General features: G+C 40.3%; 1 protein-coding gene across 1 annotated transcript; it reads right to left on the bottom strand.

Annotated features, from left to right (window-relative positions):
* Positions 1 to 25,651, bottom strand: TBC1D15 (TBC1 domain family member 15). The gene is made up of 17 exons (XM_035127045.2): positions 25,421 to 25,651; positions 20,274 to 20,372; positions 20,007 to 20,081; positions 18,114 to 18,252; positions 16,791 to 17,001; positions 14,695 to 14,788; positions 14,112 to 14,309; positions 13,896 to 14,024; positions 11,464 to 11,567; positions 11,263 to 11,357; positions 7,897 to 8,013; positions 7,297 to 7,397; positions 6,574 to 6,673; positions 4,676 to 4,773; positions 2,535 to 2,651; positions 1,656 to 1,742; positions 1 to 1,270 (listed from the first exon to the last, which is right to left on the bottom strand). Exons 1-17 carry the CDS (start codon positions 25,442 to 25,444, stop codon positions 1,067 to 1,069), a joined length of 1,992 nt encoding a protein of 663 aa, XP_034982936.2. The 5' UTR covers positions 25,445 to 25,651; the 3' UTR covers positions 1 to 1,066.
* Between the last annotated feature and the right edge of the window lie 1,208 nt (positions 25,652 to 26,859).

Below are 26,859 nucleotides of genomic sequence, written 5' to 3'. Positions count from 1 at the left end.
TTTTCTCATATGCAAGTCATTTATTAAGGACAAGGGGCACAATCCGCCATAAGAATCTTCTGTTCTATCTGTGCCCTCCATGGGAGCTTATGCAGAACTACATGAGGGAAACACACCCAACATAATTTGCATTTATTTTTAACTGCTTTTATTTAATCAAGTAGTCTAGCGTAAAGGCAGTTGAAGCTGATTTTTTTAAATCAGTTACTATACTATTCAGCAAAGAAACATTATTCGTTAAGTAAGCAAGAAAGCCATTGTAAAAGTAATTCAGAACCTGAATATAGCCTTAAGAAAAGAATATTTTTCAAAAATAGGAAGGTTTACAGTTATGTATTAAAATTTGGTCAAAATTGCCTGAATGAAAAGCCAAGTTTACTTAGTCAAAAATAGATTTATCCTTTAATACTCACAAGTTTGAATATGTAACTAATTTATACATACATATGTATAAGCGTAGAGGTGTTAAAATGTAAAAATGTACTGTTCAGCCAACCCCCTGGATTACAAAATTCAAGATCAGGGAACTGCACAAATTTAAATCCTCATTGCAAATCTACATTCAACAACCACAAATACTTAACAAATGTTTTTGTAAACATTTGAGAAAGGACATAATCCTTTCATTTACAAAGCACTGTTTATGAAGTTATGTTCTTTTCACATAGGAAATAGTATAGACTTTTGAATCTTATGATATCCAAGAACCATCCATGCTCAAGACTTCTCAAAGTAAAAGTGATAAAGATGCATTTATTTCCATGCCATTCACATTCATCTGATTTCCATTTTACCAAAAAGGGAAAAAATGCACTTGGCTACAAAAGTATTAGGGAATGTTATCTGAGGGAGGGGGGAAGGCTACTTTGGTAGAAGAAACTACAAAAATAATTAGGTCACATTGTAAAGCTTTGATGCAAGAGTATTACAGTACATGATCTGTTTTCCAAATCTTTAAAGCTTAATCAAAACAAAAACTTAAATATCCACCTCAAGTGCTTGAAAGAAACAAAACAGGTATAATAAAGTGTCTCTTCAAAAATGCAGACAAATAATTGTGCAAGATTCAATCTGCCAGCACAGTGGGGGTCACTTGCTCAATACTTTCACTTGTTCCATTGGCAGCAGCAACAGGCTTGGAGATGTTTGAATAGGCTGGTGCAGAGTGACTTATTCCACCAGCAGTTTCATCTTCCCCAGTGTCTGAATCTGGTGTTGTTGCAGCACTGTTCTCTAATCCCAAGATCTCACAGACTGCTTGAGGCAATTCCTATGAAAAGAAAATATGTGTTCTTTTAAGTTAACATGCTAAGTACACAAGAAGCATATCTTTAAATGCATGTAAGTTTGAGCTAAAATATGCCTTTTCTTAATTCTAGAAGGAAAAGATGTTCAATAAGCAGTTCTAGGATGACTAGAAAATCCTTATCTTTTAAAATTGGTATAGGTAGATTTCACTTTATCTCTGGGCACAGTATTATTTTGAGTGTTGCAGCAGTTTATGACATCATTATTTACTTCTTAAATTTGCATACCACCCTTCATTCAAAGGCATCATAAGCTACACACACCGTAAAGGGTTTGTTTCAATAATTATCAACCTGGTTAAATCTCATTTGTTTATGCAAAGCTCATGAAATATGCTTGACTTTTACCTTGCAATTTATCATCTGCATAGAAACGGCTTCTGCTTTACAAAGTACGTCTTCAACATCCATTTTCATAGACAGTTCGTTGATATGCTAAAACGGAAGAAAAAGAATGACGAAGTGCAACCAAGGATGTGGGGAGGGTGTCACGCTAAATGCACAGCTTTCTGAGCCACGGAACTTTGGCTCCTAGTGTTAGCATAACCTTAAGTAAAGAAATGCTAACTTGATTAATACACGTGCATAATTAGCATCTGGTTAAGATTGCAATATGTAAATTATGTCTGCTACTTGGATTTATGGTTCCTCAGCACTGCACCTCCCCAGGCTCAGGGGCAGCCACCCAACAAAACCACCATCTCTATGCAGCGATGCTGAGAAGAGTAGAAAAAAGTCTGGAAGGGACTGCCATCTTCCTGCACAATCCCCAGTAGTCTAGGATAGTTTTGCCTTGAATTGTGGGTTGTTGTGTGTTTCTGTGTGTGGCCTCTCCTTACACCATAACCTGAAGACAAGTCACTAGGTCCAACTGGAGCTTCCTATTTCTACTGGAATCCTCTTACCTAGGGTAGCTCACCAAATAAGCACTTAAATCAGCCTCAGTATAAACAGTAAGTCCTCTTAGCTCTGAAAATCAAACAACCAGTCTATATGCTGTATGAAAACTCTGCTTCATATTACTTTCTCTCAACTTGATGAGTTAAAAAATTACTAAGATCTACTAACGAAGCCACATTAAGCATCTTTCAATACAGTAGAAATGTGGCTGAGAATTAACATTTGTTCCATCTCACAGAGGATTGCATAATGAAATGCTAATAGTATTCAAATACAGGAACAAAGGATAGAACATAATTTGGATCTAGAGTAACATGCAAGAGATACCTTCAGTATTTCGTTGAAGCCATAATGCTTCTCCATAATTTGCTTCTTTTCGGATTCAAGGATAGCGCAACAGATGAGAAGGTGGAAGTTCTGACAAGGCAAGTCTGTCCACATTACCTAGCAGAATATTGAAGTTGCTGATGAATCAAAAACTCGAACATGATGCCACAAGTGTAAGGTACTAAAATAATAGTACAGTTTTAGCAGCCTTCCAAAACACTTACTTTTCTGGCAACTTAAAACTACATCAGAAGGAAAAACTAGTTTTCTAACATATATTTCAGTAGAGGTTGCCAGCTAATTAAACTATTATCTAGACAGAAAAACATAATAGCTTGCTTAATAACTATCTATAATTAATTTCATGCTACATTCTGAAGATCTTGACAAGGGCAAATGGTAGAGCTATGTCCTGATAGCATCTGTCACCCTCAATGAATGTCAGATATTTTGGGTGGATCCTTAGGATCTTTATGCCTCAATGAAATCAGGATCAGAAAACCAGTAGTATTCAAAGTGCAGTGGAATAAATGGGTTGATGGACTTAACAGAATTATTTTGGAACAATAAGTTTTCAGGACTCTTAAAACTGGAATATGGATATACACTCTATACTTCAGAAAAAAAGAAATGCAAACTCTGACTACAGTGACTGGGTTGTATTTGCCAGGAAACTGTCTGATCCCACGAGTTGATATTCTGGGCAAGTCACCTTCTTAGTGGTAGCAAAAGTGACAGAACCATGCAGTAGCAGATCAGGGGGTATTGGAGCAATTAAGTGAGTCCTAAGATTGTTATTCAGAGCTATAAGCCAGGTGTGGCTAGTCTTCTTTGGGCTAAGGGCTGCACTGATCCATAACCAACCCACAAGAGTGGCAGCAATAAATATATTTTAAAAATTCTTTAATGGACAAATTTGGTGAACAGCCAAAAACCTTTCAGCATAACAGTATCATAGCAGGGACCTATAATTTTAAACATTACTTGTAATTTAAGTTTTTTTTTAATGGAAACATTTGAGGGAGGAGGCTGTGGGAGACCTACAGAAAGCCTTTTGGCATCATTGTGTGGGACGCATTGGAGTACACCATAACACATTATTATATTTTAAAGGTAACAAATGGGGGGGGGATTCTTGAGATGCCATGGGGAGCACACATATGGCCCATGGATTAGCCACCCTGTTGTAAGCCGAGACATTTCCTTTCACCCTGGTATGCTTTGTGCATTTTTTACAAGTTTACATGGTGCTGATAGGGACCCAGGTGGCGCTGTGGTTAAACCACTGAGCCTAGGGCTTGCTGATCAGAAGGTCGGCGGTTCGAATCCCTGTGATGGGGTGAGCTCCCGTTGCTTGGTCCCAGCTCCTGCCAACCTAGCAGTTCGAAAGCATGTCAAAATGCAAGTAGATAAATAGGAACCGCTACAGCGGGAAGGTAAACGGCATTTCCATGTGCTGCTCTGGTTTGCCAGAAGCGGCTTTGTCATGCTGGCCACATGACCTGGAAGCTATACGCCGGCTCCCTCGGCCAATCATGCGAGATGAGCGCGCAACCCCAGAGTCGGTCACGACTGGACCTAATGGTCAGGGGTCCCTTTACCTTTACCTTTATGGTGCTGATAGTAATGAGAACTTGGGAACTATTATTCAATAGCACCTTATAAGACAGTGTGCATGCAAGAGAAAATCCTGAATAGGAATAAAAACATAACAGTTGTGAGGAATAAGGTGCTAACTTCAAACTGCTTTCCTTCTCTGAAAGTCCTCAAGCAGAAATAGGGCAACCATCTGTCAGATGCCTCTTTAATTTTTAAATTAAACTTTAATTTAAATTAAACTTTGGAGTTTCTGCACCAAGCAGGGGATTAGGCTAGTTCATCCAGTACTTAATGCTCCTCCAGTACTTAAGAGCAAACAAGAGAGTATAAGTCTCCCCTCTTGGCCAACTATGAACTTCCTCACCCACACAGCCAGGTGGCAGAATCAAGGCCCAATGGCCACAGTCTTACCACCTCTAGATGCCACTATTTATACATTGCTTTAACATGATGCAGTTTAGCTAAATTGTATGTATTTTCCTCCAGAATCATATTTTAAGCATTTTAGGTGGTAGGTACTAAAATAAAAAGAAATTTCTTACCTCCCATAAGCGAAGAATATCTTGAAAACTAAATTCTCTTTTAAATCTTATTAGAAGCCACCGGAAGCAAAAATAAAGGTATCCTGAATCTTGAGACTCTAAAATAGTTTTTTAAAAAAGAACATGAACAAATAAATCTTTGACAGAAATGCTGGTTGTGAATCACTTAAAGTATGTTTAATATATTAATACATCTAACAGCTTTGCTGGCTACAATTGCTTACAAAAAGTTAGTTTGTTCTAGAGTTTATTGGGGTGGGAAACTGAGGAAAATATGGACCATAATTTTATTTGTTTGTTTCATTTATATCCCACCTTCTCCAAAGAGCTCAAAGTGGTACACATGGTTCCTCCCTCCTCACTGAATCCCTACAACAACCCTGTGAAGTAGGTTAGGTTGAGAGATTGTGGTCCTAGTCAAGTCTCTCTTTGAACATCAATTGTTGTTGTTGTTTAGTCGTTTAGTCATGTCCGACTCTTCGTGACCCCATGGACCAGAGTACGCCAGGCACTCGTGTCTTCCGCTGCCTCCCGCAGTTTGGTCAGACTCATGTTGGTGGCTTCGAGAACACTGCCCAATCAATTGTTAGTGGGAGTCTAATCATTGCTACCTAAAGGGCTCTGAAAGTAAACTGAGGACAGGCAAGACTGAAACAGTATCTAAATAGCACAGAACTCTCTTTACAACAATTGAGAAAGTAATTGGTGTAGGAAAAGTATTTTAAGCAACTGGCTGTGTTTGAATGTCCCAAGTCAGACTTTCTGGCTTACTGTGTTTACCAGGAATAGGAAGCTCTGGTTTCCTGGAAATGCACACTGCCTGTTTGCTCCCATACTTCTTCTGGCTTAAGTGTGATGAACAAACCAGGAAGTCAATACATCTGAACCATGATCATGAGCCACTCTGAAGGAATTGTTTGTTGTTGGCTTGCTGATCATGGATCCCTGATTCGGATATAATGTGAAACCAACACTTCCTGGTTTGTTTTTTCTGGTTATGCCAGAGGCGTGAAGCGGCAGCAACTGGGCAGCATGCACATGCTGCTCATTCTCAGTAAACCACAACAAGCCAGAAACTCTGACTTAACAGGGCATGCCAACACGGCCACTGTCTAGATTCTAGATAAGAACAGTGGTAAGTTTTCTCCTGGTGAAAGGTGGGGGGGGACCCTTTGGCGCTGCAGGAGCTCTTTGGGAACTCCAGTTCAGCTCTGAAGTTTTTGAGGAGATGTGGAGCCCACACTTTCCCCCCACCTCCACGACAGCCTGATTTCCCTCGGAAGGAGCGCAACCAGCTACAGCTTTCCCTTCATGTGGCAAAACCAGAAGCCAGTAGGACAACTAAAATAAGAATTCAGTATGATAAAGAGACAAGAAGTGAGTGGGCGTACTTGGGGGAATATTTACAGAAATATGACTTAAAAATACAGTGGTACCTCTACTTACGAATTTAATGCGTTCCGAACGCACATTTGTAAGTAAAAAAAAATTGTAAGTCGAATCCCATAGGAATGCATTGGGAGAAAAAATTCGTAAGTAGAAGCAACTCTATCTAAAAATTCGTAAGTAGAAAAAATCCTATCTAAACCGCATCCAAGATGGCGGACGGAGCTCCATTCGTAAGTAGAAACATTCGTAAGTAGAGGTACCACTGTATAAATTCCAGGTAACTTTGTGACCGACAGCTGACAAGATTAAAGACATGAGAGCATGGAAAATAAGGTAGAAAAAAATAATGTATATGCAGTCAATCAAGATGTAAAAAGAACTGTCATGGAATGCTGGGTGGGAAGTCAAAAAGAACTATTGTGTAAGAATGGAAAAAGGTGTAAATTAATAATAATAATAATAATAATAATAATAATCAGTGATAAGTTATTCTGAGCTGTCATACATACCCAAGTAACTGCAAAATCCACTATCTAGCAAGCGAAGTAAAGTACTCAGATGAATTAGCTGTGTCTTCATACCCTGCATTTGCTCTTCAAAATTCTGGTGCTTAATGGGAAACAAATTGAAGCAGCATCTAGAATATTTTTATTCTACATGAGGGCCAAGATGAGCATTAAATCAAAACAAATATATAATAACAAAACTAAACATTAAAGTGATTTTGGTCCTGTTGGGATGCTAACAGCATTCCATGCAGCTCACTTTCAAGATCAGATATGGGTTTGATAATTTTAATTCATTGAATTAAGCAAATTAGAATAATGTGGAGTCCAATGAGACTGGACAGCTTCATCTGCCCCACCTGCAATAAAATAAGTCTCTCTCATACTGGTCTCAAGAGCCACAGCAGGCACTGTAATTCTTCAACAGTTTGACTTTACCCCCAAAGGCACACTCTTCCATTGTTTCTCGAGACAGATAGATGCCAATCATTATTATTTATCTACCCTTCACCCTAAGGTCCCAGGGCAGGTTACAACATTGAAACACAGCATTATTTTTATAATTATGGAACATACATTTCTTGCTTATATATCTGTTGCTACGCTGCAAGTGAAATGCTACATAAATTGCTAACAAAAGTTTAATGATAAACAGAAGTTAAAGAAATAAGTTTCAATCAAACGGTAACTGAAGTTAACAACAGGAATGAAGATGAAAAGACTTACCATTTGATCCATGTACAAGGCAAAGCACCAAAAGGCATCAACTTCATTCTCCATCACATATAAAATCGGAGAAAGCAGGTCACTCATTCCCTGAACATAGCCTTTTATTAGAGAGAGAGAGAACTGGTGATATGTGGCAAACCCAAAAGATTGAATAGTAACTATTTAGTTTCTCCCATCCTCTTCCTAAACTACTGTATTTTTCCGTGTATAAGACTAGGTTTTTCAACCCCCCAAAAAGGTTTAAAATTGGGGCTTGTCATATACATGGGTAGTGCTGGGGGTGTTTTCTTAATTTGGAGTCCCCCCAAAATAGGGGGCATCTTATACATGGAAAAATACGGTATTTGTTCAAATAAGCGTTCACCCCCAGCAATGGAAACTTTGATACATTTATTTGATCTCCAAAATCAGGAGTTCATAAGTACCAAAACTTAACAGGTTTGCTGCAGGTCCCACTTGTGCAACCAATGGTAAAACGCATAATTAATTCAGGCATCTAAGACAGAATGTACATCAAGTCTTCTCTGAAGGGTAATTACAATAAGTTACACTAGATCAGACACAGTAGTACACATACATAAGTAGAATCCTACTTACCCAAATCAAAGTCATACATACAATAGGTCATCAAAATGTCATGAAGCAATATCAACCCAGGATTATCTTGACCTTCATAAAACTTGTTTGTTCGGTCTGTTCTGTTTACATCTTTTTCTGGAAAACAGCACACAGATTTAATACATTTTCAAAACAGCTTCTGCTAAGCCTATATCTAAAAAATGCAGGATGCTCTTCAAATTTCCAATTTCTCAAACACTGTGCTGAGCTTTGAAGTGCCTAGTAAAGACAACTAAATTCAGAGGATGTCATTTAAAATGCATTAAAGCAGCTTTTAAGAGTATTTAAGACAAATTCTTCCTGTCTCAAATAAGATGATTTCTTATAAGCAGATTTCCAAACACTTAGAAAACAGTACACTTTTTATAGAAACCTCCCGATTAAAATGTAAAACATTTTCATTGAATTAACACACGGCAGAGTCTATTTGAGATATGTTAAATGTAAAATGTCACTCAAATGTACTAGATATGTGGTGTTACATTAAATTTAATGGTGAGGAGTTGATATGTAATCAAGCCTTCAAAGTTTAATTGCTTGGTTTAGCATGAGAATGTTTTATTAGGACACTCCATTTCCCCATGTTTCTTCAATTGTTACTGAAGTTAGTTTATCTCAGGGGTCGGCAAAGTTTTTGTGGCTTAGGCCGGTTCACGGTCCTGCAGACGCCACAGTAGTGTGCTGGAGTGTGCGCACGCATGCACACATGCGCAAACGCTATTTCCAGTGTTCCTTCCGGCGCGGAGGAAGCATATGCAGCTTCCCATTGGCTGCAGGAGCTTCCTGCAGCCAATGGGAAGCTGGCCAGCATCACAGAAGGAGGTCCCCGCTCCGTTCCATGCTGGTTTAGCACGGTGCACGGGAGCCAGCTGAGCAGGCGGTGGGGGTCTATGGGTGGTTAAACGACCCCCATGGGCCACTTGTTTATCTGCTCAGTCTCTGAGCATATACTGTAGAGTTTTATACTACTGTAACATTCCACACACTATCAGAATCTGATTAAAATGCATTGACTAAGCTTGTTGTGTGAATCAAACTTAGCTATGCTTTACCAAACCGCAGAAGCATGTGAGGATACAGAGAGGATCTTGAAACCATTTTGCTCCTCTCTTGCCCTTTGTACTGCTGCACTGTGCTGAGCTAAACCAAGACTTTAGTTTGTGGTAAGTGAATGTGCTAAACCATGAGTCCTGCCTTGGACTACATGCTAAGCCTTACCCTGGTTTAGCTCAGCACTGGAGCAAAAAGGACTGGACAGGAGCAAAGTACCCTACTGTGCAAACTATAAGATCATTATAGTAAAGCCAAGGGAGAATAAAGCTTCTTGTCTACATTCAGACCCTTGGGCTCTCACTTGTGGGGTGCCTCAGGGTTCCATCCACTCCCCCATGCTTTTTAACATCTACATGAAGCAGCTGGAAGAGATAATCAGGGGGTTTGGGCTGGGTGTTCATCAATATGTGGATGATACCCAGCTGTACCTCTCTTTTAAATCAGAACCAGTGAAGGCGGTGAGGGTCCTGTGTGAGTGTCTGGAGGCGGTTGGAGGATGGATGGCAGAAGTACTGTTCTTGGGGGACAGAAGGCAGGCAGGTGTGGAGGACTTCCTGATCCTGAATGGGGTAACTGTGCCCTTGAAGGACCAGGTATGCAGCCTGGGAGTCATTTTGGACTCACAGCTGTCCATGAAGGCACAGGTTAATTCTGTGTCCAGGGCAGCTGTCTACCAGCTCCATCTGGTACGCAGGCTGAGACCTTACCTGCCTGCAGACTATCTTGCCAGAGTGGTGCATGCTCTAGTTATCTCTCACTTGGACTACTGTAATGCGCTCTATGTGGGGCTACTTTTGAAGGTGACCCGGAAACTGTAATTAATCCAGAATGCAGCAGCTAGACTGGTGACTGGGAGCGACCGCCAAGACCATATAACACTGGTCCTGAAAGATCTTCATTGGCTCCCAGTACATTTCCGAGCACAATTCAAAGTGTTGGTGCTGACCTCTAAAGCCCTAAACGGCCTTGGTCCTGTATACCTGAAGGAGCGTCTCCACCCCCAGCATCCATCCCAGACACTGAGGTCCAGCTCCGAGGGCCTTCTGGTGGTTCCCTCGCTGCGAGAGGTGAGGTTACAGGGAACCAGGCAGAGGGCCTTCTCAGTAGTGGCACCTACCCTGTGGAACACCCTCCCAGCAGATGTCAAAGCAATAAGCAACTATTTTACTTTTAAAAGACAACTGAAGGCAGCCCTGTTTAGGGAAGTTTTTAATGTTTGATGCTGTATTGTTTTTAATATTCAGTTGGAAGCCGCCCAGAGTGGCTGGGGAAACCCAGCCAGATGGGTGGGGTATAATAAATTATTATTATTATTATTATTATTATTATTATACTCTGACACTTCTTGTGTTGTATTAAAAGGCAAAAAATAAAAAGCCTTCAAATGCCAAAAGCAAGAACATTAACTATTTCTCCCCTCAAAAGCGTATCTCCAAGTCAAATTTCAGTATTCTGAATGTGTGTCTGCTTTCAGTAGCAAAATACATGCTTGTCAGTAGGAGAAAAGTGGCTAAAGGATAGAAATTTGGAGAAGCAGCAAGAAGGAAAAAGGTTAGATGTGCCTCCCTTTTTGCTGCTTTTAAACTAAAAATCTTACCATGCTTCTTACACTGGTGTGACTGCATGCCTGCTGTGATGCACATTAAACATACAACTTAGCTTTCTGGTCTCAAACTTTCCCTCTTGCCTTTAAGAGTTATTGCTAATGTTATGAATCATTTAAAATGTTTGCCATTGCTGGTTAGAGCAGAGAATAATGAAGTTTAATGTTAGTTTTAGTTTATAACAGGCTACCAAAACATATGGTCAGCAACCTGTAGAAACTTATTTAAAGTGAAATAAAGTTCAGCACACACTCAGCTTTCCTTTATTTCAGTCAGCAGCAAAATAAAATTGCATCAACTACAAGGATCAGAAAAGAAATGGCTGCACAGCATGCATGCTGACTTCAAGAGGAAATTAAAAACATTCCTGTTTATCCAGGCATTTGGTGACTGAAATACACTGTTTCATGGCAGCCCTGAGATCACTCGTTGAAAGAATGGTGAGTTTGTTTGTTTGGCTCATTTTTATTCATTATCAATCTCTTTATTATGTCTTCTGCTCACAGTGGAGGGCATGGAAGAGAAAGAAGGCATGAATCCTAACACACTGAACCTAACAGGTCATAATTTTGTTACAGAAACAATCTAACAAACATGGCGGATAATTGAGGTCACCTCAAATTTTAAAAAAAGGAGTACAAGTTTATCACTAATGTATCTCTAAGCCTTCTATGTTTCTTAAAATTACCTATAAGACTTCTGTAGTCCCTCAATCTATAGTTTCTTTTTTCTTGTTCTTCACTGACAGATTTCCACTGAAGCTTCATCCTGAAATACTCATCTCTGAAGAAAAAAAATGATAGTAGTAATGATATTCGTAAGCAGTTGTCTTGCAAGTATGCAAAGTTTACTCCACATTATGACATTGTTTTTAGGGAGCCGTACTTACATTTTCCTTTTCTGTACAATTGTTCTTTCTTCCCTAGTACTGTGCCAAGGGTAATAACCCAAAAGAAACTTCCAGACTTCCTTTCTCAAAGCATGACAAAGGCCCTAAGCAGAACATAATAAAATAGCAAAGGCAACATCAGGCGCTTTATAAGAACAACTTTTTAAAAATCCTGTAGTTGTGCAGGAGGTAACATTACCTAATTTTATTGCTACTGTTTCCTATGCTTGATTACCTCTGGTCATTTGTGGGGAGGAGTTCTTTCCCGTGCTGTGAGATCACCTAGTTTCTTCAACTTCTTTTTAGGATGCTCATTAAGACCTAACCTTTTACGTTTGTTTCCCCACCTTAATATTTTTCTGCATTTATCAAACAATCAAAGTTTATTGCATTAGCCATATAGCCATAGCACATATAAAAGATCAAACAGGCAACTGTTGCACAACAACATAGAATACAACAAATACAACTATAACATTAAATATAAAATCCAGCTAAGTGCGACTGGTAAGGTAAAAGATAAAGCAAGGCGTATCAACTGTGAGTATAACAGGGATTTACATAGGACTAGGGCTCGGCAAGTTAGCCAAAAAGGTGGCCCTGAGTTTCAGGGCCTGTAAAATGTAGATGGCCACATCATGTGAAACCAAGGGGTTGGCGTTCACCAATAGGTACTTCATGTGGTCGATGTCCCGTGTGATGGTCGTCGGGATTAAAGAGAGAAGCCTGGATCTAACCGAGGCATATAAAGCACAGTAAAAGAAAAAGTGTATATAGTCCTCAATCTTTCTCTCATTGCATGGGCAGAGTCGAAGGTTCAATGGTGTGTTGGAAAAAACTCCATGTAAGAATGCTGTGGCGATGACATGGAATCGAGCTAGTGTGAAGGTCCTTCTTAACGTGGGGTTTGTCAATTCGCTCAGATAGTGGGCCAGAGATCTAACTGCCTTCACGTGGGGAAGCCACGTGGAGAGTTTGGCCGCTTTAGATTGTGCTAGATCGAAAGCTTCATCCCTAGCTAGGATCCAACTGAGGATTTTATCGTTTTCCCATGAGGTCAGGGCAGCAAAGTCTGGAAGGGAGTAGCGGTCACAGATGAATTCCATGGCCTTAGACCAGGTGCTGCTGCCGGTAAGGGCTGTAAAGGCTTGTTTAACTAGTCGTGAGTTTTGAATTTCTGCAAGGGATTTGTAGTAGATAATTATCCTGGTATGGATAATCCCAATTCTAGTCTCAACTGGGCGGCCATGGACCCATTAGGGAGGCCCAAGATCTTTCTTGCCAGGAGATTTTGCAGGCATTTGTTTATAAATGAAGCATTGAAAAAAAAATGAAGTTATCAACCTGGAGGTTAATTAAATTACATGTTTTTCTGCATCATCCCCCTTTCTAAGCTCTCTGCCGCCTTCCCTCTCATGTCACATCTTATAGACATGTAGATTCATATGTCTTTGGACAGAAACTTACATTTTCTAAATTGATCTGAAAGCTTTAAGTGTAAATACTGAAACCATTTGTCTTTTAAAGCTATTACTCCGATCTATAACACACTGTTCAGGTTAAATGGAAGTCACTGTGGGAAAGCAAATCTTACGACATTACAAATAATTTCCAACAAGTTCTAAAGGTAGTCCTAATTGGCTTTACCTAGAGCCATCCAGAAAAGATTTCGGCAAGTGGCACTATGCACAAGGATGCAATGTCAAGGTGTTGCTGGACTCCAACTCCCATCAGCCCCAGGCAGCATGGTCAAGAAAGAGGAGAGCTGTACTCCTACAGCACCCGGAGGGTCATGAGTTCCCCATCTCAGCCTTAGGGCAAACTCCTTCAAGACACCCATGTTCTATCAATGGCCATGGAATAAAAAGCTAATGCCGTAGTGAACTTCATTTAAACCTTAAACTAAGGCTAGCACATCCTCATTTCTGTCCGAAAATATTTGCATTCTTTATTTGCTAAATTCTTATTTATGCATTGTTCACTCCAATGTATTTTCACATAACTCTGCCTTATTCAGTATCGGCCACTCAAGGACCAGTCCTGCAATTGGCAGTATCGACACACATGAAAAGGAGTGAGCTTCTCCAAACATGGCATTAGAAATCCACAGTGTGAAATCACTGGTTTCGCAACAGAACTTAAAGGGTTTATATATCAGGCGTGCTGTGTGGTTGGACTAAAACTCCTATCATCCATGGTTATGGGCCATGCTGGCTGGGGTGGATGAGGGTTGGGATCCAACAACTTCCGGAGGAACACAGGTTAGCTACCCCTGATTTGATGGTAAGTCACTTCGGAGTATTGCTGTTTGCATGATTCAGAATTTCAGTTAACCTTTTCTGGATGGATAACCAAATACATGTACCTGCTAGCTACAGTCCTAGCAATAAGGAATCAAATGCAGTTTTTAAAGAGATATTCTAAGATATTACCCCTCTGAATATCATGTGTTTCATGGAGTCAGCATTTAAGATTCTCCCTTCAGAATCCATATTCTTAGTCCATTCTTCAACCGACACTGGCTGTCTTCTGTTCACTTCGGGTCGCTTTCCTAAATCAATCTAAAATATGCACCAGAAAAGCTGTTAAATTATTACCAACGCACTAATTTTTATCTTAAAACCACACTCACTATCAAGAACACTTACTCGTGTAATGACTTCAAATCCTGGTTCTTCCTGTTGATTTATTTTTAAGCCTGGTATAGCATCGCTAAAGAAGTCTGCCATTTCTGATGGAGGCCGCTGCTGAGTTGCTGGGTCACTTCCTCGTAAACTATCAATTATATAGTTGGTCACTTTCGAAAATCTTCCCATTGTTGCTGTGTAAGGATCAGTCTTCAATTTCTGAGAACAGCACAGGGGTAAACAAATTCTGAAATGGCTCACACAAATTTGTTAAAAAAAGAAAAAAAATCTGATAAGACGACATTTATTCTTAAGCGCAAGCTGTCCAAAAGGCTACAGGAAGCTGAAAAAAATGCATCTCCAAAAGAACGCATTACAGCCTCCTTCATCAGTTCAGTGTTCCCACTGGGAAGAAGGGCAGGATACTAATATTTAAAAAAGAAATCAAATACAAACTTCATTTTGTACAGAAAACATAGCAAAGAAAAATAAGGATCTGCCAGCATGAAAATTCCCAGGGTTTAAATTTGGTTTCCTTCAAGAATTGGGCATTTTAAAATCTGGAATTTTAAACTGAATTAAACAAATAGGAAATCACACAAACCTCTAATAAACCATATGTTGGTTCATCAAGGAGATTTTCAAAGGACTGTGAAATACTCTGGCAGTTCACAAGAATTCTCTTGTCCTGTGGAGATCTGTGAACAAAAACATACCATTTCCCCTTCTAGAATCAGAGTCTTTGTTTTGGGAAATTCAACAATATAGCCTTCACATTTGAGAAAAGTGAATTCATTCTGCAATATTTTAAGAGGATTATATGTGTGCATGTGCACACATAAATATACAGAAAGAAGACATCACTATTAAAAAAAAAGTTGAAATTATATGATTGCCACCTCAAGCTTATTCAGGAAATTAGCTGGTTGGATTCACTATTACTAGCTTTTGAAACAAAACACCATTACATTTATTCATTGTTACCTGGAACAGCTACCACCTATTCTGTTATTAAAGCCTTAGATAAGACTTTTAATAAATGCTATCGCTTTCCAGTGCTGGCATGGAAGGATGCAGCATTTGTGCCAGAGGATATGAAATTCAACAACAGATTGCATCTTAAAGTCAGAAGAGGCGATATAATCAGTCTTGATGACACGGCTGTTAATAAACCAGAACTGAGGCTTGCTAATACAGCCCAGAAAGCAAAGGTTGTGATGTGTCATACTTAGCTAACCCATCAGAATAAGAAAACCTCTTAAAGATACTTCCTTTTTAATTAAACTCATCCTGAGTAATATTCACAATAAATTAGCATCACTTCATTTGCTCTGAGCAGTTATTTACGATATTGTACCAAGGAAATAAGGATTTTCAGGTAACATTAAACTGAACTCGGAGTCTTTCAAAAGAAACTTTGAAATCCTATTTACTCTCTTGTATACTTCAGTTCTCTAATTAGGCATTACTTCCTTGAAACTAATAAAAGCTTCTGACAGATTTGAGTGCCAACTAGAAAATGCCTGCTCATTTAGAGTATATTTTTAAGAGAAGTTAAAAGATGTCCAGTCATGGTCTGGGACTAAATACAAGATGTGGGCAACAATCTCAGTCAGTCAGATATTTATTGTTAGTAGTCAATGGCCTAGGTTTGTATTTGTTCAGTGCATCACAGAAATTCCCTCTTCCTCTCAGACCTCTGACTAGCTGGTACTGTGATCTTAGTTTATATACTACTGGAGAGCTTATTGTAGGTGAACTGTTTGTTACCAGTCTCCAAAAGAAATTATTTATTTCCTATTACCTGGATCACTCATTTTGATCCAGCAGAGCCAACAGATAAAAATCACTGAAAAGATTAGTCCTGAAAGCAGGAAGGGTCAGATCTAGGAGATGCAAAGGGTAAGAGAGGGAAGACTTTAAGGACCTGGTCAATTGCAAAAAGTTCTCCCAAATTCAAGGCTAGCGCAGCTACAGGGCTACAATGACTTCTCTATCGGATATTTTTACAATAAGGATGTTTTGTTTACAGAAGCCTGGCCACCAGCATCTGAAGAAGTGTCTCTGAACTAAGCTGCCATTCTTGGAAAACTAAGAAGTGCTGCATTCGGATTTCCTTGCAGCTTTTCTGCTAGCTACAGCCACTGGGCAGAGGGAGAAAGAATGCTGAGGTGTTCTATGTTGCATCCCACCTTCTCCCTACTGTAGACAGCCAGAAGGGGAAGGAGAATTCAGTATTTCAGGAGATTCTGTACCTGCCACTCCTTTCTCCCATCTGTAGTGTTACCTGCTTGCTATAGCTTGGCCTCTCATCTTAAAATCATCTATGTATGAGTTTCTGTGCAAAATGTCAACTAAAAATGCACCTTTTTACCCTAGCTTTTGACACTTGAGGTGTATATTTTTAATATTGTAACCTGCCCAGGGACCTTAAGGTGAAGGGCAGGTAATATATAAATAAATGCATCCTGTAGTAACATTACAGGTTCTTCACAGAGTTGTACTTGAAAATGACAATCTAGTATTTCTTTTTTAAATCACAACTTGAGCCTATTGATGTGTTTAAAAACTATGACTAGAAGCATTATTTATTCACTGGCTGGCTTAAAAAATAAAAAGTTGATCAACTCATTATGATGGCTATGCAAACAGTAAAGCTAGAATAATTGACCAAATAGACTCCTCACAATGAATACTTACTCACAGAGCACCACATATTTTCTAAGGGTATGAATCAATAAGGCAGTGTTTCCATGATGGAAGTGAAGAGCTGGGAGGACAACATCATCCTTTAAGCAGAATACCAAATAGGACCATCCCATTCCTTCTTTGTTTTGCTTAATGGACTTTAGATCTGCTAAACTGAACAGGAAGGACCACTTGTTCTCTCCATTTGTGTGAACAGTAGCATCTAATGGGGAAAAGAATACGTTACTTTCTTGATCTAAAGCCAATATGCAGTGCATAGCATTGGAATATATTTAAACTACTTCCAAGAATAAGTGCACTTAACATCATGGCAGCACTCATTGCATCCAATCCTTCAGTGTGGCTAGCTCCACCACTATTAGTGGTGACATGCCTTCACAAAGCACCAGGCTTATTCTCTGGTTAAAAGAATTTGAAGTGGGAAGGCTGAGAAAATCCCAGCCCAAGATCTTGGGGAATCATGTCCATTACTGTCTATCTGAATGGAGGGAGGAGGAGGAGGGAGTTGGAGTTTGGATTTGATATCCCGCTTTATGGACAGGGATGGAGCAATGGTCTGACAGTAAAACACAGTTGATATATTGCTATGCAACTTGACTAGGATCTGCAAATTCTGATTTATTCATTCAACTCTTCTCACCGAACCAATAGCATATACAGTACGCTATCAAAGACATACGGTAAGAACTGTCATTAGAAAAGCAACACCACTTATTTAGTTCGTATTATAACATTAACACCCAAAAGACAAAAAAGAAGAAGTATGCTACATGCACAGCTGGCTCTGGAGCTGACTGAGGATTCCCAGGTAAGTTCCGCACTCTATTGTGTGGGCAGGGCGATCCTCCCCTTATCTGGCCAAATCTCCTGGCAACGCCTCCCCAGCCGGGATAGCATAACTGGCAGAGGTAGGCAGAGACCTCCAAGTGTCCGGCTGGGGGGCGGGGGCAAAGTCAGGCTGTACTGCTGGGTGCCGCATAGGTCCAGGGGGGCTGCGCGCAACCACACAAAAGGCACCCCCATTTGATGTGGGGAGCGGCCATTACCTGCTACAGATGGAATATTTTTAGAGTGCATGCTTTTACACAAATTTACCCCGCTTCAGAGCATTAAAGCCCAGCTTTCCACCACAGACAGGTGATCAGCACTATCAGATGAGAGGAGCTCCACAAGCACAGCCATAGGTTTGCAGCTTTCAGCTGAGCAAGGAAAGGGGGCCAACCCAGCGGTCTCTTCCACATGTAGAAACCTCAGTGTCTGGGATCATCCATTGGAATAGCTTATATATTTTTATACACAGTATTCTTCATTTACCTCCATTTGACTGTGGTTTCTTTTTAAAAGAGACTGTGTTGACCATATCCCATTCTGCCTCGTAACTGTTCGGATGTTCTGTCCCTCGCGAAGTCTTCTCTTTAGGAGTCTGTGCCCACTCAACAACAGAACTGGAATCCTAAATAAGATATCCAAAAAATCAAAAACAGTTTCACTTGTAGCTAGTGATTAATAAAAAAAGACACCCCCCAATATTCCTGTTGTTTTTTATTTTAAAAAAATCCCCTAAAGATCAGTATAGGTGCCTGTGCTTTTAAATTTGTTCATAAATGTTCTAGTATTAAGGGTGAGTAGTGCAGTAGCCAAGCTTGGCAATGATAGCAACTTGTTCAGGGTGGTTAAAAAGGAATTATGAAGAGCTCCAAAAGGATCTCTCCAAACTGGGTGAATGGTGAAAAAAAATGGCAAATGCAATTCAATGTAAGCATGTATGAAGTAATACACATTGGGGCAGATAATCTATGTTTCACATATATGCCCATGGGGTCTTAACTGACAGCAACTAACCAGGAATGAGACCTTGTGGTCATGGTGGGTAGCTCAATGATGAGCCATAGTCCAGCAGCTGTGAGAAAGGGAAATTACATGCTAGGGATCATTAGGTAAAACTGTCAATATTGTTATAGACATGTATGGTATAACCACACCTGGAATACTATGTACAGTTTTTATCTACTCACTTCAAAGGATTATAGAGTTGGGAAAAGATTCCAAAAAGGGCAACCAAAGTGATTGAGAGAATGGAGCAACTACACTTCTGGGAAAGATTTGGATTTTTAGTTTAGAGAAGTTAGAAGGGAGAAGTCATAGTATAATATAATTTAAAAACTTAAAAACAGCATACTCCTTGCCTTGACCGTTCTATTAAATTAAATTTAAAAACAAGAACCACCATCATATTTATCCTTCCTTATTAGGGGAGGAAGATTGGGACAAAATAACTGTATTTCTGGCGGAGTCAAGGAACATGAGTTTGTAATTTAAAGCAACAGATTTGGATTGGTTATCTTTCACTGATCACTATCTAGAGAACATACAACATATTACTCCAACAGTTTTATACTAGAAAATGTATAAAAGTACTGTACAGCACATAACCTACCTTCCATTCTTACTGATGGTCCCCATTAAGGCCATTTGAGCCAAATAAATGTCTCATCCCCTTTTCTCAGTTATGTATATTTTCCATTTGCAATACAGTGGTACCTCAGTTTATGAACACAATTGGTTCCGGAAGTCTGTTCATAAACTGAAGCGTTCATAAACTGAAGCGAACTTTCCCATTGAAAGTAATGGAAAGTGAATTAATCCGTTCCGGACGGTCCGCGGAGTAAGCGTTCATAAACTGAAGCAAACTTTCCCATTGAAAGTAATGGAAAGTGGATTAATCCGTTCCAGACGAGTCCGCGGAGTACTTAAACTGAAGCGTTCATAAACTGAAGCATGGGTGTAATTGGTTCCGGAAGTCTGTTCATAAACTGAAGCGTTCATAAACTGAAGCAAACTTTCCCATTGAAAGTAATGGAAAATGAATTAATCCGTTCCAGATGGGTCCGCAGCGTTCATAAACCGAAAATTCATAAACCGAGGTGTTCATAAACTGAGGTTCCACTGTAGATGGATCTCAACCAATACACTCAGTTTTATGTACCAATATTAATAATAGCATTTTAAAAAACATTCATCACATAAACCGATCAAAGATCTATGGATCCTGCACCCCACACTCTGATAGTACAATTAGGCCTTTATGTTACTTTACCATGTAACAGCTATGGTTTCTGAGAATAAAAGGAAGATTTTGTTTTACTATTTTTTAAAATCAATTTTCCAAACCTTTCAAAAAAAGATTGCTGCAAGTAATCAACATACCTTTCTAGCATATAGTATATTAGACGAATCTAATGAATCATCCAGTGATCGCCAATCTACTATCACCTCAGTATCCTACAACACAAATTATGCAATTATTCAAGTGACTCAATGCCATTAAGGTTTTACTTTTTTCCATTTACAAAAATAGCCTCCATTTACTTTGCACACTATGTATTTTGGTCAGTAAGACAATTATCTTTGCAGGATAGAAAGGCAGAAGGTAAAGTCACAAGAAATATAACACACAAAATATTGATTTAATACCTTATCTATGACTCTCAGTATCCCAGATAACAAACAATCCTGATCATCACTGTTTCCACTGGAGGAGTGAATGAAAACTCCTTCCTGTTCATACACAACCTAAAAAAAAAGTTAAGCAAAGTTGTTTCTTAAAAGTGTTTTCTGACCATTTGATATCCTGAACTAGTTCTGGGGGCAGGTCCAACCCAACCTGGGGACTTCCATTAGGGCAGAGGTGGGGAACCTGTGGTCCTCTATATGTTGTTGGACTCCTACTACAGCTACAACCAGTACTGATGATAGTCAGGGGTGATGGAAGTTTTGGTCCAACAACATCTAAAGTGCCACAGGTTCCCCACTTCTGAATTAGGGTGACAAGACCTGTTCTTCTCAATATGTGACACAATCATGCAAGAAACTGGGTAGGATTTCTGTTACAAGAGGCTATGGTCATGCCTCCTCATAAGCTGATCCAGACAGAAAATTAAACAGAATTACATGTTTGCAATGAATACTCCATTAGAACTCAGAAACAGAGAAATAAATATCAAAATATTAATGCATCAATAACTACAACAGCTTCAATTACCTTCATTCACAAAGGGAGAAACCAGTATTGGATAAATGGCAGGCAAAGTGTGGGTGAACTAACCTATGGTAAATGGTCCCTTTTCAGACAAACTATAGATTTAGTGTTATATGTAGAAGCAGCAACAAACCTCGGACTCAAACTCCTCTTTCAAATGCCTCTCTTCCTCTAGCTCAGTCAATCATGACATCAGAAGCATCCACTTCTATCATCATTTTTCATTATGTTCAAACTGCAGGGAACTCTGATTAGGTATAAGCTATGATTTGTTCAAACAACCCAGGATCAAACCACATTTTTTTGTCCTGGCTTGTCAAAACCTGGGGCTATGAGAAAATATGCAACTCTCAAACTAACTTCATGCAGACTGCAAAGATGGGGGGGCGGAGAAACTATACAATCTTCCAAATTCCTCTCACTTTTGGCTCTGGCTCCACCCAGTTTTGGCTATAGTCCTCCTGGTCAACTGGTCTTCATACAAAAATGTTCTACAAGCTCTGAATACAATTAAAATAATAAGCATATGCTTCTGATCTCCTCATGACCACACTGGAGGAGACAGCGTAGGGAAGTGCTTGAGTCGAAGGGTCACTATTGCTTGTGCATACAACACTGAACCATTGCTTATATCTGAACCAGGAAACCAACAACTAAAGATGATGTGGTGGTGGGGGATAATGAAGGAAAGCAGGTGAGTGACTACTGAGTGTGTGAGTGACTAAGACAGAAAAGAAATAATTTTGCAGAAGCAAACTGAACAGAAGCCTGTAACAAAAATTAATGTAACTCCTCCTAAATAAACAAATGCAAAAAAAACAAGAATACAATGTAATGTATATTTATTTATATTTTTAAATTTGTATCCCACTCTTTTTCTTTCTAAGGAGCTACATCTATCCTATGTAGAAAAGCATCCTATGTAGAAAAGCATCCCAAAGAGTGGCTTTTGCCACTGCAAAAAGCCCCAACTTTCTGCCTACTTCAAACACACACACAATTTTCAGCCTAGGGAGAAATCTGCATAACTCAGAAATTTCCTTATTGCCTGCATGTGACTTGACAGTTGGTCCTATAAAGTTATTAACATACCGTACATACTGTTAACTTTGAATGTACAGGAAGGCTCAAATGCATGCTCACCTATTAAGGTCACGTTGACCAATCACTATCTCTGAGCCCAACTCATTCAAGGCAAGAATAAAATACATTGGGGAGTGAAAGACCACATATGACACTCCAAGCTCCTTTCAGAAAAAGGATTAAAAAATGTAACAAATAAAAAATAACAGAGCAAATTAAAAACACAAATTCTACAAATTTTGAAGCAGGCAGCCTCGGCTTTCACTGTTACCACAACTGTACTGTATTACCGTATGTATTTGTCACAACTGTTTTCAAAAGTATCTTTATTCTCCTTCAAAAGCATTACACTGATACTTTGTGTAACAAAACAGAACAAAATGAATCACTGCAACAATCCAGAAGGCAGTTTCAATGTAACAGTGATAGAAGGAAAATACAGCTTCTGCTGCCCTCTCAAAATAGACAAATTATTAATTTAGCGTTCTTATTAAATTCACTTGCACCTCTGCTCAGGTAGGTACACTGTCAAAGCACTTGTAGGATGGGTGATATGAACAAATATATCAGCTAATTAAACTATTGATGCAGTAAACAGGAATTAAGGTTTGCTTAAACTTGCCATTATTAGGATAGTGGGACCAACAAAGAAAATGTAGCAGACTACTTTTTAATTTCATTCTCTAGCACAAGGCACCAATCAGCTAATATACAAAAGATTTCAGGCAGAGATTGCAAGATAATTGAGAGTGGAAGCATGCATGCCTTAAGGAATTTAGAAGGAAAAAAGGTGTATGTACAAAGAGCTAGGAAAGGTAATATGAAATTAAAGTCCAATACAAAATTGGCCTTGAGGCAGCAAACTAAATTATACATATCCCTGTGCCTTCCCCATGTTTTTCAGTCTTGCTGCCCTGAGGAAAATGAACTTTTCTGTTATAATTTCCACCTCCTGGATAAAGGTTTTTCACTAGGAAACATGTACAATCCTTTCTATCCTCTGTGTGTTTTAAAGAGTTAGGTCACTCATGGCTGGTTCATTAAGGCAACAGGGGCACTGCCCCACCAAACTCAGTCTGTTCTTAGCCAGCCCTACCTGCCTACCTTGTTACTTGCAACTGGTCCAGCTTATTCATTGGCATTGGTTATCAGCTTCATTCTCCTTAGCCTCAGTGTTGCCCTTAGAGCAGTGGTTCCCAATTAGGGGCCCAGGGACCCCTGGGGGTCCGCGGCACCATCCCCTGCCAGGGACTCACCTATCTTGTTAATTGCACAGTGAAAGCCACAATGGTGATCCATGGATCACCTAGCCTCAGCTAGCAACCAATGCCTGCTTACTGGCAGGGGAAAACTTGTGAAAGAGTTGCTGGATGGCAAGTGAGCTGGGATTGGGTAAAAACCTCTGACAGTTTCTTCAGGCTCTTGCAATTAGAGGGGGGGAGAGAGAGAGCGCAAATGGCTTGCTCCACAGGACGGGTTCACATGCTTATCATTTAAAAAATGTAAGGGATCCCCTCCTCTTGCTCTCTACTTTTCAATGGAAAAGAACTTCTAACTGCAAATTTTATGGTCTTTTTTTTTAACCTAAAATTATTTGCTTATTAGGGGCCACCCCACATTTTATTCAAAAAAAATGCTTTGGACAGGTAACTTTTACCAAAATTTTCAAAAGTAGCAGGTCCGTGGCTTCGCTTTTGAAAAATAGGGAGTCCTCAGTAAATAGCTAATTGGGAACTACTGCTTTGGAGAATTCAGCAGGAAAGACAGGGCAAAACTAGAATTTGCTCTGCCAGCCATTGGCTCTGGCTCCACCTACTGTCAATCTCCCTGCTTTCCACCCCACCAATGCCATGGGCACCAACCACCCCTGGGTTAAGTACAGAAATACACAGCTTTATCAATCTACAGCTACAAAAATCCTAACTTCACATCAACAGAGAGGGTCTGAATTTCGAGTGACTGACCAAGAAAGAGATCCAGGGTTAGTGGTGGATAGATCAACGAAAATGACAACTCATTGTGCAGCAGGTGTTTTTTTTTTAATGGTGAAGTTCATGCTACAGATAAGAAAGGAAGTGAAAATAAGACAGCCATATCTCAATACCTTATATAGACCTATAGCACAGCCACATTTAGAATACTGTACAGTATCCTTTTTTTGAGACCACAACTGCACACAATAATAATTGAAAAAGTGCAGAACATGGCAATCAAAATATTTAGGAGCCTGAAGCAGTTTCCCATCAAAAAGGCTAAAGAATTTGGGGCTTTTTAAGTTTTGGGAGAAATGTGAATGATGGGGAACATTATAAAAGTTTATAAAATAATGCAGGGTATGGAGGAAGTGGGTATATATTTATCTCACTTTTATAATACCAGAACTTACAAGTCATACAATGAAGTGAATTAGAGTAGATTTATGATAAATAAAAGAAAGTACCTCTCCATAAAACATGTAATTAACATATGGAAGCCACTATGCTGAAGTCTCAATGCTGTCTTGGAAATGCAACACCAAATGTGTCTAAGTAACTTCTCCAAATTACACTGTTAAAGCATTCACTGTGAAAAGTACAACACTGTAGCAAAAGATTACCTTCTATAAAAATGCCCCTGCTCCTTCAGTGTTTCATATCCTGATATTAAAATCACCACCAGGTCAGCAACCTGCCATATTTCTCAGCTGCACTCTTTTCTGCCCTGCCTCTTAAGAGCATTTCACTTTACAAGACAGCCAGTTAACCTCATGAATCATCTTATCAGAAAATAATAATGACATTCTGACAGTAAATGTCAACCACAGTAAATTTTAACAATGCAACAGCTGGTTCATGATAACAGTAGTTCAAGAGCCTATAATGTCACAAGACAGATTTAGTTTGGCTTCCTAATAGGCTTTTTTTAAATAAAAAACATTTTTAAAAACCCTCTTTTGGACATAGAGTACAAGAAGTGAGAAAGCAGCAAAAAAGGGGGGTTGGGTTTGGACAGGTTCCCTCTCCAGGAATGCTGGTGTAAAGCGGCTATCTTGTAAAACAGGATTAATAATTGAGAAGTGTAAAAGGAGGAATGGCAGTGAAGGCTGTGTAAATTATTCAGCCTTAAGAAATGTTTTCTTCCGAGGAAACCCGCGTTGCCTGGAGGGCTTCACGCTGCCTTAGCGCAGTAGCACAACTCTCTGGCCTTACCAGTTCCACGTGTAAGAATCTTACCTCTCTCAGCCAATCAGCTTAAGAAACAGCCCGCCTTCCGCCAAAGACATTCCCCCCCCCCCGCTTCCTAACGGCCCACCACCAGCCAAGCCAAAGGCCTTTTTCCTCACCGCCAGGCAGGAGCACCGAATCATTCCCATCTTCTCTCCCCACCGCCCCCGTCAACTATGCAGTATCTGAGGGTCAGCGAAGGGAGACGCAGCCTCTCCCATCCCGGGAAACCCTCAGGGAACCCTCCCAGCCGCCTCTGCCTCCCCACAGCGGGTCAAAAGCTCCCTTCATCTTACCTTTCCGCTCCCAGGAGCCGCCATGTTGGCTACGAGTGTTTATGATGACGTTGCTCTCTTCACGTGCTCCCTAGCAGCTCCACAACAACTCCCCGCCCGGCCCCGCCTCGGAGAGACGCATGCGCACCGCGGCGGAAAGGGAAGGCGGGGGAAGCGGCGGGGTGGCGGTGGAAAGGAAAGGAGAAGAGGGTTCTGCGCAGTAGGTACCGGCGGAAACCCACGGAAGTTGTCGAAAGGGCGAGAACCCTCGGTGAATCCGGGCGGCGTAGGGAGGCTTCGATTGGATGACGTCGAGTGTGGGCGTTCCCTCTTAAGGCGGATCTAAAGTGTGGCTCCTATTAAGGCGGAGATCTTATCACGCGCGGTTTGGGAAGTAATTCCGTGCTTTCTATGAGACTCAGCTCCACACACATTCTCCAGTAACAGTGAGGTGATCTCTGCCTATTACTGGGTTTTTTTTCTGATTACTCGGGTTGCCTCTTTGTTTCCAGACTCAGATTAAAAGTAATGATTTTCCTCTTTAAATTGATGGCCTGCGTCCATGCTGCCTTCAAAGGCCACCTGCATCATTCATATGAACCTGAAGATAAGCTTCGGAGGTTTTGCTTCCTGGCCTCCACATCGCCACTGGACTACGGTTGGCAGGTGCCAGGGACAGGTGTCTATGTAACAAAGATGGAAAGGGAGAGAGAAAAGAGGGCAGTTCACTCAAGAAAACCTACAAACTCTACGCAGCTAGGGCGCCCAGAACAACAAATATATTCAGCTCACTTTCTGTCTACCTTGCGCTAAATATTAGCAGCATGGTCATAAGCTGTTAACTAGTGCTCTGCCTTAGGCACCTTGTGGCGACTGTACCAGGCAAGAGCCTGAGCCAGTATGACAACGCAAACCATGTTGCATAAAGGTAAAGGGACCCCTGACCATCATAGAATCATAGAGTTGGAAGAGACCACAAGGGCCATCCAGTCCAACCCCCTGCCAAGCAGGAAACACCATCAAAGCATTCTTGACAGATGGCTGTCAAGCCTCTGCTTAAAAACCTCCAAAGAAGGGGAATCCACCACACTCCTTGGTAGCAAATTCCACTGCCGAACAGCTCTTACTGTCAGGAAGTTCTTCCTAATGTTTAAGTGGAATCTTCTTTCTTGTAGTTTGAATCCATTGCTCCGTGTCCGCTTCTCTGGAGCAGCAGAAAACAACCTTTCTCCCTCCTCTATATGACATCCTTCTATATATTTGAACATGGCTATCATATCACCCCTTAACCTTCTCTTCTCCAGGCTAAACACACCCAGCTCCCTAAGCCGTTCCTCATAAGGCATCGTTTCCGGGCCTTTGACCATTTTGTTTGCCCTCTTCTGGACACGTTCCAGCTTGTCAGTATCCTTCTTGAACTGTGGTGCCCAGAACTGGACACAGTACTCCAGGTGAGGTCT

The sequence above is a fragment of the Zootoca vivipara genome, chromosome 10, assembly GCF_963506605.1.
Source record: "Zootoca vivipara chromosome 10, rZooViv1.1, whole genome shotgun sequence".
Lineage (NCBI taxonomy): Eukaryota > Metazoa > Chordata > Lepidosauria > Squamata > Lacertidae > Zootoca > Zootoca vivipara.
Note: the sequence above shows the minus strand (reverse complement) of the source record. Positions and strands in the feature narration are given on the sequence as shown.